The sequence below is a fragment of the Mesoplodon bidens genome, assembly GCF_964165515.1.
Source record: "Mesoplodon bidens genome assembly, chromosome: 7".
NCBI lineage: Eukaryota > Metazoa > Chordata > Mammalia > Artiodactyla > Ziphiidae > Mesoplodon > Mesoplodon bidens.
The window spans coordinates 17098806-17114702 of NC_138164.1; the positions used below are offsets into that span (position 1 = coordinate 17098806).

Genomic DNA, 15897 nt, shown 5'->3' on the forward strand with positions numbered 1-15897 from the left:
CACCTAAAAAGATTTCTTATACTATCAGTGATAAACATTAGTTTATCACCAGGACATCCTGAGCTGGTCCATGGACCTCAGATTAAGAATTACTCTACTCTGGGGAAATGAGACTACCTTCAAGGCAAATCTAACCCGATAGGATTGGTGTTAAGTATACTCAGTTCAACCTTGGCCCATTTTGCGACATGAAGTTTTTTGGAAACCTCTCTCTACCTCATCTAAGATGGATGGATATTAATCAGGATAAGAACAGAGTAAAATGACAGATAATGGATTTGAATGCTGTATAAATTATGTCCTTTTAGAAAATACTATTTTTTAAAAAGGAAATGAAAACCTACATTGTATGCCACTAAATATCTTACTTTAAAAATGACAGGAGCAAGGAGGAGGGATAAAATGAAGGGAAGCGTTGCACACTCCCCTTGACACGGAGAGCCACCATATTGTCTAGAAGACAAGGCTTGAGCTCCAACTTGGAATCCCTTTTGTCGTGTGGATTTAAGTCCTAATTAATCGAACACAGAATTTTGCAGCGTTTGTTTGTTAAGACACTTGTATGTGGTACCAGGAGAAATTGTGGTGCCCAATTATGTGAAAAATCAGCCAGATGTGTGTGCGGTCATACTTTAAATAATCCTTAAGGTTTTGGCGAGTACAGATATTAATTGTGTAGCATGCATTGAAGTGATTAACATCAATATAATTTATCATCTGGAGACTTCTGAACATAAATAAGTGAGTTGTTTTGTTCAGCAAGGTGTTGACCTCTCAGAATTCGTGAATTAAAGTCGCCCCTCCCTTTTTTTATTATAAATATGAAAGGCACCACAATCAGCCAAGTGTTCCGTTATTTGATTTTCCGGGGCATTAGCTGCTCTTGTTTGTGGCAGTTCCCTGTTGGGTGCTCGTTTGCAAGCTCATTAATAAGGTTTTCTCATAGGACCGTTGCTGGGAAGGAAGAACATACAGTAGGGCTCTTAGTTTTCTAGCTTTCATTCTGAGACTCAGCAAGGATACGGCAGCACGCAGTTAAATGTTTAAAAAAGAAAGTAATTGTGCGCGCGAGCTGGAATTCAAAGCTCTCTTTCCTTAGATGTTAGGCAGAGAACGGTTTTGCTTTTTAATGTTCTGAGCTATATGACCCTAAACTCTTTCTGTGCAGTTTTTTCTTTCCAATGTCTGTGTATATAGCGTTGCTCAAATTTACAATAGGGTTGATTATAGCAGAATGTGGTAGAATTGTAGCACGGTTAGTGGAGCTTCAAATCTGAGTGAACATACACTTGTCAAATAAAAGCCTGTTTAAAGGAGAACAGTTCACTGTCTGCGCGTTAAAAGAAAACTGTCTAAATAGCATCAAGGTGGAAACACATAGCGACATAAGCTGGGAATTCAAAGAAAAGGTGTGACCCTCAGTATGGAATTCAGATTGCTGTGCAAGGGGGGAAGCCTTACTCTGGACCGAGGTGAATCCAAAGCTCTGGAATTACTGCTGTGTGTCTTTTGCTTTCCCCCATCGTAGCCTTGCTCTTTAAAATGTTTTGCAAAAATCCTCATCTAGTGAGGGTTTTGTGTGTGTGCATATCTGAAAAAAAAAATTTAAGAGATATGTTTTGAAAGGGAGAATGAAACCAAAGACTCAAAAAATGGGTGTTTGAACGCCTTCCCTGCTCTGATTATCATCTGCCAGTTAATTGTGTTCGTGGACATCATTTTCCAAATGAGTTTTATTGACTCAATGTAGCCAGGTATTTTGTAAATCCATATTCCTGTTCATCGAGGGTCCACAGAAGGCTAGAATCTTTTTTCTTTCATTCCCTAGATTGGGGGAAAATTGGGCATTGAGGGAGATGATCAAAACCTGTTCTTTGTGCCAAAATAAATGTTTCTCTGGTATCGATAGTGTCCTGCAGTGAAGGAGGGAGAAAAACCTGGAAATGGGAAAATCTTTCCTGTATGGAGCGGAGGATAAGACACAGTTTATTTACCACGGCAGCTCCCATAGCCCATCCTCTCCCCCAGCAATTCTGTTCCCAGGTTATATTCTTCAAAGCGTAATAGCTGGCGTTTTCATATTTGGCCTGTTGCTCTCTGATCTCCGGTCTCTCTTTTTTTTTGCGGTACACGGGCCTCTCACTGCTGTAGTCTCTCCCGTTGCGGAGCACAGGCTCCGGACACGCAGGCTCAGCGGCCATGGCTCACGGGCCCAGCCGCTCTGCGACACGTGGGATCTTCCCGGACCGGGGCACGAACCCGTGTCCCCTGCGTCGGGAGGCAGACTCTCAACCACTGCGCCACCAGGGAAGCCCCTCCGGTCTCTTTTTTTTTAAACAGAGTATGCTCTTCCTCCCACTCTCCCTTTCTTTTATTTTTTTAGAGCAATGAATTGAGTTCCAGGGAAGTTATTTCAGTATTTATTATTCCTCCTGAAAAATAATCAAGGCATGGAGACCCCCCTGATTCAAACTAATGTTTTAACCTCTCATTTTTTGTGTTAACACACAGTAGAAGCGGGTCCAAGTTCCTGATGCCACTAACTCTATAGAGTGTTAGTGAGGCATTCTGCAGTGCCAAAGGGGGCGGGAGGCTGAGTCACTAATACTCAAAAAACAAAGAGTAAATATTGGGCCAACTCCACTGTGAGCAAGACTTGAATGACATGACTCTTAGGGAAGGGAGACTTTGCCATCCTCCCTGCCTTCTGAAGGCACACCCTGTAGAAAGAGGCCTCTTCCCACATCTGTCTTCCCACATCTCGCTGTCTGACCTAATGTATTTGGAAAAGATGCGTGTGGACGTTGAATACTATGTAGTGAAACTAGTCTTCTAATATGCGCTCTTAATGGTTTTTAACTCAAGGTCAGATTTTGATTCTGTGGAAGGTTAAATGGTTGTAAAGCTAACATCTCAAAATCTAAAAAGAATGTTCCAAAGGGGATCACTGGGGGGAGTGGGGGATGAATCAGGAGTTTGGGATTAACATATACACACTACTATATGTAAAATAGGTAAACAACAAGGACCTACTGTATAGCACAGGGAACTATACTCAATATCTTGTATTGATAATAACCTATAATGGAAAAGAATATGAAAAAGAATATATATATATATATATATATATGTAAACCTGAATCCCTTTGCTGTACACTTGAAACCAACACAACATTGTAAATTAACTATACTTCAATTTAAAAAAACGTATGTTTTAAAAAATGTTGAACAAACAAATAAAACTTCCTATGCTTAAGCTGGTTAACAAAAAATAAATAAAAAGAATGTTTCAACAACATTCTTTATGATTTCATTTGAAATATACCCAAAATTTCAAATGTACATTTGAATTATATTTCAAATTATATTTCACCTTGAAATATACCCAAAATGCTAAATAAATGTGTAGTGAAGTGGAAGTATGTAAATCAGACATGCGTGTTGAACATCAAATTTTGGGAGCTGGATTAACCTTCTAAAAGAAAAATAGAATTGTATTTTGCAACGAGGACTGTTAAAGTGATTAAACAAGGAGGACATTAGACCAATCTAATAAGGTGACTCTGATACCTTGGTAGCTTATGTAGGCAAACCAAAACCTAAACCAAAGCCAGTGCACTCCAAGGCAATGAAACTTAAGCCCAGCCAATCACAAACGGCTAACCAGGCTTCCCCCAAAAAGGCAACTGCTCAAGCTCTAGCCAATCAAATAATTCACTTGCTTTACTTCCGTGTCTTTTCTATTAAAACCTTTCCCCCAGCTCCTATTGGAGCATTTTCAGTTTGGGCTGCCCTGTTCAAATGGATGCTCAAATAAACACTTGAAAATTTTAATGTGCCTTGTCTGTCTTATAACAGTGCTTAGAGGGATTCATGGTCTGCTTGGTTTTGTTTTGTTTTTGTTTAACCGGTAGCAGAGCTAGAAGTCCATGCCCCAATGTTTCCCCACTTTCTCATTCATTCATTCACTTGGTAAATATGTATTGAATGCCTACTATGTGCCAGGCACCAACACTGTTGTAGGCACCAGGGATACAAAAAACAAAAACTTTTCTTGTTACAGAGCTAACGTGCTTGTGCAGAAAATCTTGCTATGAGAATTTTCTCACCCAGTGTTCACTTTCTAATTCTGAAGATTTCTCAAAGATATGGAAGAGTGCTGTGTGGGTGAGTGTGCACCCCACTTCAAAGGCACTGGAAACTACTCTCTGCCACAACATCACAGAATAAAATTTGATTCTGTTGGGTAAACAGTAATTTCAATATCCACAAAACTACTTACAAGTTGCAACAAGAGGAAACTGCATCTTACTGTGTAATGTGGCACATGCTCTTCGGTCCCACATCCGTCCCCCCAGGTTTGACTCATCCCACTCATCATAGCTCAGCCCTCCTCAAGAAGAGCAGTTTAGGGCTTCCCTGGTGGCGCAAGTGGTTGAGAGTCCGCCTGCCGATGCAGGGAACACGGGTTCGTGCCCCGGTCCGGGAGGATCCCACATGCCGTGGAGCGGCTGGGCCCGTGAGCCATGGCCGCTGAGCCTGAGCGTCCAGAGCCTGTGCTCCGCAATGGGAGAGGCCACAACAGTGAGAAGCCCGCGTACCGCAAAAAAAAAAAAAAAAAAAGAGCAGTTTAAGTGCTCCGATTCATACAACAGATGTAACAGCAGGTCCAGGAGGTCCTTCACCTTGCAAACAAACAAAATAAATGGCAGTGAAAATTATTCGTGAATGTATTATGACAATGGGAAGCAAACCTTTTGCAAGATGTTCTCTTTAAGTCCTCTGAGAGCTCGCTGTGACTGTGTTCTCTCACCAGCCCCGATGACCTCGTGATACATCAGCCCCAATGACCTTGTGGTACATTGCCCTCCCTCAGAGCAAAGCTGGGCTCTCCCATCAGCTTAGGCAGCCATGTTATAGCAGTGGATTCTGCTCTGAGCTCAAGCAGCCCCTAATACTCACCAAATCTCAGGTGCATCTGGGCATTGTCGTGCTCCTCCAAACTGCAGTAATCCCCCATGATTGACAAAGACCCTTCTGTCAGTGCCTCCCCACCTGAATGCACAGGCACTGACCCAAACCATCCTCCCAGCCATCCTGATTCCATCTGGGCCCACACTGCCCTTGAGTTCTCCCTGGTAGGCCCAAAACAATGAACACTTGGTCGACAGGCATCCAGTCTCCCTCTAACAGGTGTTTCAGAATGTTGGATGAAATCTAAGCAAGGGATGCAAAGAGCCTGCAGGAACAGATTTGCACTTGGGTTCCTGGGCCTGCTTGCAGTCAGCGCATCAATGAACATTTGAGGCCCACGTCCCCCAATTTAGAAAATCTCAGGCAGGGAAAGCGTCAGGAGCCCCTGGGCTAACAGGTCTCCTCCTGCCGCGGTGTCAGGGCGCCTTCCCTCTTATCTCAGCAATGCTCCTCTCTGGTACATGGGGAGGATAATACCCCAGGCAAAAGGAAACCGCAGTGTACTTTTTTTAACTAAGAAATTTTAAAGACCTGATATGTTAGTGCGGTAATCTAGAGAGAAGGAGACTGTGACTTTTCATTTACATAGGAAAGTGAAATACAGGTTCCAGAGTCTTGAGTTTCATCTTCTGAAAAGATCATAGAATATGGTACAAGGTCAGACTAGCATGAAATCAATTGTAATCTGCCAGCAAGCCATTCTAACCTCTTTAAGAGTTTCCTTTTATATATATATATATTTTTTCCCTTTATAGAGAGAGCAAAGTCCATTTAAAGAAAGTCTCATCAAATCAGAATGTCTTTCTAATATGATTTTTTAAATTGGCTGCTACTGTAGTGTGACCTAAAGCCTCCTGGTATTTAACCCTCTGTGCGACTTTGACCAATGGACGAATTTTGTCTGCTGTAATAGTCTTGCTAAATGTCTTTTACGGGGTTTTAAAAAAATTACAGTGTATTATGAAAACCTCAGATCCCTTGACCTAATTTATTAGCTGTTGGTGGTACCATCTCTGTAACTGTAATGTTCCATGAGTGCACAGACCAAACTATTTTTCTTATTTTTATATAGCAGTTCCATTTTATAGTGACATTAAGCCATTCTGCAGTACATTTCTAGACAGTTATTGCACTTGGGCAGAAAGTGTCATCTGGCTTTTAGCCTTGTGCTTTCCAGTACCAACCGAGGCGTAAAATGATAACCCAGAAAATGTTCTGGGCCTTACCTCATTACTTCAAAATAAATCTTGGAGTCTGGTTCTGTTTCAGAAAAGATTTGGTGGGTTATAACCCACCGTTTGATTTATGAACATAATTAAAATATAAATGATGAGCTTCTGGGCTATTCAATCAGCCATCTGGATTGTTCAGTCTTTTGACATACTCGGATTGTGGTCAGGATCATCCTGGGAAAATTGAGCAGCCCTGGGTTCTAGAGGTGCCAGTGGAGTCCCAGGGTTTCTATCCCACCTGTTGGGAAGGCTCAAGTTCCTCTTTCAGGGCAGAGGAGGGGGAATTGAATTTGTTTTTTAAGTTTCCTTTGCCCAGAGATGGATCTTGGCACACACACCCTCTGTTTGGCTCCTAGGCTGGGCGTGAAGATAGCTCAGCTGCCCACAGTCGCATAATATGCCTATAAATACTGCATGTGCCAACAGAGGAGGACATTTTTCTGTATAATACAAGCAAGATGAATGTTTACCTTTCCAGCGACCTATTAAGGGAACTGTGGCAGCTGTACCCATAAGTAGATGGTAGATGTTTCTCCAGAAACCTAGAGAGTAAATTGGGAAAGTCAGTTATCAAAATTGAAGGTGTACTTCCTATGGCTTAGTATATGATTTTTTTTAAACGTAAAATCCAGGTATAGCCAGGCCTTAGCTTGTTATTCCTAATTTATGTGAGTAATTGACAACTGGCAAACAGCCATTAGGAACATAAAAAGCATTTAACTAAAACAAACTCAGTGGTACTGAAAAGGCAGGGTGGATAGATTTTCAGCACCGTCTTTATTATGAATGGAAGTTGAGCGTGTAAAAACCCTTAGTGCACTGTGCTGAAAAATATACTCTCTCTGTTTGCTTGTAAATTATACAAAGGAGAAAAAAGGACAAAAGAGCCTTCCACATCGGCCAGCAAGCATTCTGCTTCTCCTTAATTAATGGGCCGAAGTCGGCAGTGCATGGAAAATGTAGACCTTCTGTGGATCAGAGATTAACCTATAAGAAAATGTTACATTTCAGCCCAAATTGGGGGCTTTAAATTTAGCTTTCCTCAGAATGGTTCCTGGATAAGGATGACAGAGGTTCCCTAACCAGGAACTCCAGAAGTGCTGCTGTTTCTGAGCATGAACTGTAAGGGAGCCGGTATTTTGTTGTCTGTGTTTTCAGTGGCATAACCTTCTACCATTTTTTTTTTTTTTTGGATATCTTGTGGTCTTTTTTTTTTTTTTTTTTTTTTTCTGTACGTGGGCCTCTCACTGTTGTGGCCTCTCCCGTCGCAGAGCACAGGCTCCGGACGTGCAGGCTCAGTGGCCATGGCTCACAGGCCCAGCCGCTCCGCGGCATGTGGGATCTTCCCAGACTGGGGCACAAACCCGCGTCCCCTGCATCGGCAGGCGGACTCTCAACCACTGCACCACCAGGGAAGCCCTGTGGGTTGTTTTTTTAATAAACTTTACCAACTAGCTCGTGTGCAAGTGTATTATACCACCAAAAATAATAGACCCACATGTGTCACCCAATGGTTGTATTTAGCCTACAGTATTGTCTGTAGCTCTCAAAGGTGGGTGCCCAGGACACTTGCCCATCAACCAGTGCTCATTTAAGGTCATCCTGTTTATCCTTTTTGAGTATTTTTGCCTTCTTTAATGATTAGCTTCCCCACCCAGCTATCAGTATCTGGAGACCTCTAGGCCATTTTCCTCTTAAACATTGCCTTTGCCAACAAGTCTAAGAATAGAGTCGTGTTATTTTCAGGGGTCAGCTGGAGCTTTCAGTCCCAGTTAACTTATGTTCTCTGGCAAGTGACTTAGCTCCTCAGAAAGCATTACCAATTCAGTGTACAGTGCCCACCGATGTACAAGAAGCCTCCCTTAAAAGGTTTTGAATGCCATGTGGTTTTCAGAGACAGAAAGATCCAGTGCTAGTAACACGACTGTAAAAATACATCCAGAAAACAGCCATCCCTAGAGAGGACCTCGTGCAGCTTGTTTGGCTGTGTACAGGTAGAGATGGTTGAGCCCCGCCATATTTCTCTTTGCCCCCTGATACCACAGGGTGAATGATAGTGAGCGAACCACTGCTTGTAAAAGGCCAAGGGGCTGTCGTTTGGGTGGTGTGATTGTCCGAGAAAGTAAAGTTATGGCAGTTGTTTTGACTTTTCAGCCAATTGATGTCTTGCCCTCTCACATTTTTTACCTCTTGGGTACATTTCCAAAGATATACATTTACAAAGTCATGAAATTAAATGAGAAAAATGATTTCGGGATTAATAGCTTATTAGTTCAGCAAAGGGAAAAAAAAACCCTCCCAATTCCATTCAGGTTTTATTTGTAAATGTATTTGTGTGTGTATCTAAGTTAATTCCAACCCCTCCCCCTTCCCTCCCCATTCCCTGTACCTCCTAGCGTTCCTCTCTCATACCCACAGCCCCACAAACTCACAAACACAGTTTTTAAATAGCTAGTGGAAATAAGGATACCTACATCACTAAAGTATTCACTTACGCCTAGGAATACATCACTTAGGAATACCTAAATACTTGACTGCATTAGGAAGCTATACTCAGTATACTTGGCTTTAATTATGTATTGCCATTAGGAAATGTGGGTTTGAATCAATAATCCCTCCAAAATACATTTCATGGGGCTATCTCTCATTATGTTATCTCTATGACCTTGGACAACCTACATCATTCTCTAGGTACTAATGTTCTCGTCCCTAAAACTGGGCTTTCTCCACCACCAAGGATGGTTCCTACCATAGTAGACTCGGTAACCGTCAGTTTCCTTCCTTCTGATATGTTTACGTTGAGCCATCATAGAGTTTCGTTAGGGGCCACCAAAACCTCCCAGTTCTTTATTCTTAGACATTTGAGTAGAATTCAGAAGTTTTGCCTTTCCCATTTGAAAACAAGAGCATAGAAGTGGCACACTTATTAATATACAGTGTCACAACATATTGTCGCATAGTAATATATGATCTATGCTAAAATGTATCCATTCTGAGCACAGATAGTAATATATGATCTATGATAAAATGTGTCCATTCTCAGCACCGCAGATATCTGTGGCTTCACCTCAGCATGAAGGCAAATGAGTTTCCTTTAGCTTGAGTGAGTCTGGAGATAAACTTAAATGTAACAAAATGTATTTTGCAGGAAATGTTTGATGTGGCATGGTTGGCTTATGAATCTCTTATCTATTCGTGGTTCACTTCTTAGAGTTATTAGTCAGTTTAATTTGAGCAAATGCCAGGATCACTTACTAATTAGAAGGATTTTACTGAAGGCATGAGGATGGGAAGTGCGTGAGTGCTGGTCGTATGGGGTTTGTGACAGCGTGCAAGTCTGGTTCTGACTGATGATACCATTTGCTAAACATTATACTTTGTGTTGTCGTCACACAGATAAGCCTCAAGTGCATATTCAGATGACTTATCCTCTACAAGGCCTAACCCGGGAAGGGGACGCGCTTGAGTTAACATGTGAAGCCATCGGGAAGCCCCAGTAAGTTCTGAAGGCCAAGGTTGGCAGAGGGTCATGAGCAGTAAATGCCACAACACACAGATGTGCATTCACAACTCATTGGCCTGTCACCTGTCTCCTGCTGTAAAGGATGGAAGATTTTTCAGGAACTAAAAGAATATTCAGTGAAAAGGGGGATAAATATCTGTGGTTCTTAAGGGTGAGAATTGGGAGAAAAATGAAATGCCAGCTAAGATTGAAATCTCAGCTCATTCTCTTTTATTATCATCAACATGATCATCAGAACTATCTTCTCTCACCCACATAAAATAATCCTAATAAATTTTTAGTGGGCCCACAATCTAATGATATCTCTGCTACCTTCTGTGTTAATGTCTAACTAAGCTGTTGGAAAGATGGTTTTCAGTCCTAAATTAAGCTGCTGTGTTTAGGGCTAGCTGTAGGCAAATGAATTTGCCTTACTTTTCATTTTGCTTCTTCCCTCAAGGAAAAGTGACTACTAGAAATATTTTTGTTAGTGAGGAATGGTTTGGGAATTTTTCTCAAGGAATATGTATACATACTGCATAAGGGAAAAGACTTACACTCTTATTTTATTGAAAAGCGTAAAAAAAGCTACGTCACTTGCCCCTGCTAAATTAATGAAAGTGAATTCGAGAAACTACATGTATTATCACTAATAAAGCGAAAGCCATGTGGTGGTACCACTTTAGCTATTTATTCCCTTTCGTTTGGGGAGGAGGAAGAACCCTTTCATCTTTCTAATAGAGTGAAGATTGTTTTTAACTGTTTCTGAGGGAAAAAACAATCCATTTCACATGGAACAACAGGTCAACGTAGTGTGGGGGAGCACTCAGATTTTTATTGGTCCCCAACAAAAAACAGCATTGAGCTCCCTCTGCTGTCCCCATGCTATGATTTTTCCCCCTCTCAGAGTTTTGCTAACTAGCATATTCATACAAGGATCTCAGAGCATTTTCACAAAGCTTCCCCCAAGTCTCTGGAAAGAATTCTCCCCATGACAGCTAAGCGCTGATCTCTGAGAGAACAGAGAGCCAGAGGGAGCCTGGCTGCAGTGGGCTCTCTTCCCACGTGAGCCCTCCCTATTTTGTGTGTCCTTCTCCAGGGGCGAGGATTTGCTTCTCTCTCTACTCACCGTTTGGAGTTGTAAAGATGGCCTTTAGGGAGGAGGAGATGGTCTTGCTTCTGCTTTGCTTTTCCTTGGGTGGTTCGAGGTTATTTGGTTTTAAGTACTTCCAGCTTTACCAAAGCAGTCTTCTTCTGCTTTGAACACTGCAAAAGATTCAGCTCTTTCTTTGTGTAAACTGTTGGAATTAGGCCCCAGGTAGCAAATTGCCTTCCTTCCAAAACAATCCAGTGGCAAAAAAATTAAATTCTCTCAGGCCTCTTGCCACTTACAGTACCAGCCACATTAACTACATTTACAGACTATGGCTTGCTAACCTCTATTTTGTCTCTATATTTTTTTCCCCTGAAGAAGGTACTGTGTTCAGTCGAATGTGCCACGGGGACAGTAAATTGTATGTTTCCTTCGGGACATTGATGCCAGAGAGGGTATTTGCTTGTTCCTCTCAAATCGGCCCGTGTCCACGGTTGTCTGAGCAAAGCACGGGTTACTTGACTGCTAGCCCTTCTAGCATATCACCTATTTATTTTCTCAAGAAATTGCATACAATAAAAATGGTAATTTAACTTGCTGTTAAATGTTGTGAATGTTCTCAGCATTTACCCCCATTGATGGTTTCAGCTGTCAAGCAGCGGGACAGTAGGTCTGATTGCCAGGCCGAGCCGTTCGCCATTGCCTGCGAGGAGGATGGATGCAGGGCTCATTTTTAAATAATTTACTGCGTTGTGATAACAAACTCATGTGTCATTAAAGAAAAACTGTGACTTCACATCCCACTGGAAAACCGGAATGCTACTTGACAGGGCTGTCTTGAGTGCCCATTCATATGAAGCACAGGTCTTTGGTTCTGATGCTGCTCCTAGAGGTAGTTCAGGAAATGAAAAGAAGCTGCTTCTGTGCCCGAATCTCTGTGGCCTTGCCTTGGAAATGGCAGTTTTCAGGCCCAGCCCTAGATGTGGCCTCCATTTCATAGGGGCGGCCTCGAACGATTATAAATTCAGTGAGTTTGAAAAAGACTCTGTGTGTGTGCAATTTGGGCCCTGGAGCATCTTGTGAAATTTGGTTTTTCCTGGTGGATACAAATGTGGTCTTTAAATCACGAAAATAAACTCCCCTGTGATGAGCAAGTGCCATAGGAGCCCAAGAGTTCACATGGAGGTGCTGTCACTCTACAGCCATTGATCTGGGAGCCTGTCCCTCGAGCTGGGGGCCTGCAGGTGCACACACAGGGGAAGGGGAGCAGTGTGAGGGCCTTGGAGAGCCAGGGAAGACCGGCATTTTGCCAAGGAACACATAGATAAGGTGGCCTGGGGCCTCGGAAGGTGCGGTGGGGTCTTGGGTTGGCGGAGGGTGTGTTATGGGTAGGGGGTAAGGGGACAGGAAGTGACTACCTCTTTCCAGAATGAGAAGAGGTAATTTTTTTTCAAACAGCAGAGGCCAAAGAAAGCACTATTCAGCTGTAAAAGTCCATTTCTTTCTGCGAAACTCGAAATCCACTGAAATATCACAACTTTCTATGCCACTATCTCGGCGTGTTAGTAACCATGAGGTTAATGCATGTATCACTAGCCCAGGATTTGAGTTTTTTTTGCCCTTATTAATGAGATGATTAACCATGGGGGAGCTCTGTCCTGTCTGAATTCGTGTGAAAGCACACAGCAGGGCATAAAAATGGGGCATGTTGGTTTGTTTGCTGATTTGTTGAAGGTGACTTGGAAATAAGGAGACTCCTGCTTCTGGTCTGTTGAAAGTTTTTCAACACCCGATAATATTTTTTTTAAAATTATATTCCAAACAGATTTGTGAAGCCTTCACAGCTATAATTCTCTGAACTTAAAATAGGTCCTCTTTAATTGTGTCATCCTGCATGGGATTCATTTACTGTGTGGGTGAGAGGTTTGATGCAGACATCTTGGTGGGAAAGCATAATGCAACCTGTCTCTCTCCCATTCCCTCTGCAGGCCTGTGATGGTAACTTGGGTGAGAGTCGATGATGAAATGCCTCAACACGCCGTACTGTCGGGGCCCAACCTGTTCATCAATAACCTAAACAAAACAGATAATGGTACATACCGCTGTGAGGCTTCAAACATAGTGGGGAAAGCTCATTCGGATTATATGCTGTATGTATACGGTACGTGAGAAGATGAAGCCCTCTTCCATTTGACTCATTTATTATGTAGCTGCTGCTTATGATTCACTCCTAGAGCTTTTGGTCAAGTTGAAAACCAAAAAAACCAGTTTGTTTCCTTCAAGAATTAAAGAAGCCTGGCCCAAGGTGGACCCCAGTGCTACCACTAGGCGGACAGTGACTTTTCTTCTCCCCTTCTAATCCTGGGGGCTTCCCTCTAGATCACAGGCTCTGGTCATGCTGAGTAGGAAAGCTTTGTCCTCAGGCGCACACTATGGAGATTATGTTAGAAATAATGACTGCGAAATTCAACCTCACCAATTAATGGCTTTTCAGCTCAGAAATTCTATTCCCAGTGGTATTTTCTGATGATACCTGGGCTAGCCTTTCTCCTGCTTTGATGAGCAGAACTATCCTATTTTCAGCATGAAGCTATTACTTTCCATATGTCGCAAGCCAGTAAATACTTGGAAAAAAAATAGAAGGTCCTTGGTAGCTCTGTTAACCACCTATAGCTGCTGCTTTAGACAGAAGTGCTTTTTTAAAAAATTTGTCTGTTTTCTTAATATCTTTTTGCAGGATTATTAAAGCATATGATCATGATTTTCACTTTCTAGTCAACAAATATTTATTGTGCACCTACTTGTACTAGCCATTTTAAACTTATTTCCCATTTATAGCTCATGGTCAATTTTATTTCCCATTTATAGCTCATGGTCAATTTTGTGTCTGGTGAATATTCTCTGTTTAGTTGAGGACTGCACTGCCTGTCTCTTCTTATGATGACGAATTGAGTCTCTTCTGTCCAGTTCACTCTCTCGGTTACTTTTACACCAGGAAAAATAGTCATGAGCTGACATGACACAGAATGAGTAACCATAGGCATGACAATTTCAGTATCTTGTAAATATATGAACGTGTGTGCATTTCTCTCTTCATGTGAGCCATGTAAATAATCCAAGTGTAAGTGTATGTGAATATACACATATACACACGTAAATCTACATATGGGATATTTACACCATAACGTCTTAGAACCTGGCCACTTTCCTTATGAAGAAAATAGGAGTAGCAGTCTCTTTGATGAAATAGAAGCATGCTTTCCCTCATATCTACATGGATATTAAAATATAATCTTTAGCCTGTACCTGAGTTTTGTTTTCCTTAGCATAATGCAAAGTTAAAGGCTCACATCTAATCACTTTATGTATAGACTTCTGAGGTGTGATTTCTTTGCACACTACCCATGTTGTCTGTGGTCTACACATAATAGCATTAATTCTCCCCGGTAGTTAAGGAGATCAGAGTGAAGGGCATGGCTCTCCGTGTAGGTGCAAGGCGGTGCCGAGTACCCCGTTTCCAGCCATCCCCCTTTTGCTTCTACATCACTCCCATGATCAACATCAGGGTTTGAGCCTCATGCGAGGCCCCAGCCTTGCTGTTATCCAGGTTTACAGACGACTTTCATTCAGCTCTTTTTAAAAACGGCAGATTATGAAAAGCAGAGACAAATTTCCACCAGTCTATTATGTGTTCCTTGATTCAGAAGACTCAGTTATCTGGAAAAACAATTTTGATTTATTGTACCCACTGTTCCGACATCTCAGGATGAGAAGCGTTTTGTGGATTTGATAGACAGACAGATTCGAATAATTTTGGATCCTAGCTCTGGCTAGCATTCATGGAGGGCTTGCTCACTTCGCTCCATGCACTAGGGTGACAGTTTTACATGCATGATCACCTCTGATCTCCACGATAACATGAGGAGGTAAGCGCCATCATCATCCCATTTTACAGATGATAAAAGGAAGCTTAGAAAGGTGACATAAGTTGCCCAAGTTCACACGGTTACTAAAATATGTTTCAGAGCCACGATAACTTTGACTCCAAAGTCTACAGTAAAATGTGTGTCTTTCTTTGTAGTTTCTCTTACTCTCTCTGCTTCCCGGTAGAACAGTTCCCTCCAATGCAAGATTGTCGTTTGGGAATGAACTCGCTGGGCCAGAATGCATTATTTGAAAGCCAGGAAACAGAGACCTGCCCATGTAGGCAAGCACATCTACATCCACCTATCTCCCCGACCCAAGATGGTGCACTTCGCCTGGTCTAGGAATTTGCTAGATACACAATATGCTACCTCCCTTCTGTAACCTGTACTAGCAGTAATGCCTGGGGTGACAGGCTAGAATACTCACCTGAGGTGTTGCTTGTCTAGTAATAAAATATTCTAGCAGTTTGAGAAGATGGTGAGTAGGTTTTCTTTTCAAAGCCAATTTATTGTCCTACTACAGTAGCTTTCAAAGTTCTTTATGAACTCAGAGTTAACATGCTTTTAAAATGTTTAATTCTCCAGAAGTAACTTCTATACTTGGCGAATCTATCTGGTTAGCACCTGAGCCCCAGTTGGTTTTGTTCTTTTAGCGTCTATGTGTCAAACACAGCTTATTAGCTCCAACTCTGTATTTTCTTAAATAGTGACCTCACATTGCTCTTCTCGCTAGAAAAGATCTAGGCATTACACCTGGTAACGGAGTCTAATTCATTTAGGTCACTTGAGCCACATGTGAAGGACAAGTTACCCCAGTAGTGATGAAAATAATTGAAAGTGTGTGATTTTCACAAAATGAAAGGAACTAGTGACCTTTTTTCTGAAGTCTCTGCCCTCGTTAGTCTCTGTTCCACTCCTGTTGGTAATCGTAATTTCAAATCACCTTCAGGTGCACTTTGATTGTATTGTGGACATCTCACATTGTGTGCCAATACTTTTTGAAATAGAGACAGAAATAGCATTGTAGCATACCAGCTACAGATGTTCCTTTTCAGTGATAAATACTGTCATTGAATCAGAACAGAGAAGGCACATCTCTGGGTACAGCTGAATTGGGGCGTGGAGAGAGCAGGTTGTCTTCAGGGACCGGTGCCCCTCGCTCACCTGAGT

General features: G+C 42.1%; 1 protein-coding gene across 5 annotated transcripts in view; it reads left to right on the top strand.

Moving 5' to 3' along the window:
* Positions 1–15897, top strand: part of CADM1 (cell adhesion molecule 1) — a 331496-nt gene that overhangs the window by 278770 nt on the left and 36829 nt on the right. For all 5 annotated transcript variants that reach the window (XM_081239672.1, XM_081239668.1, XM_081239669.1 and 2 more), the window contains exons 6-7: positions 9603–9702; positions 12790–12962. In XM_081239672.1, the coding sequence (XP_081095798.1) occupies positions 9603–9702; positions 12790–12962 (273 nt within the window). The remainder of the gene's footprint in view (positions 1–9602; positions 9703–12789; positions 12963–15897) is intronic.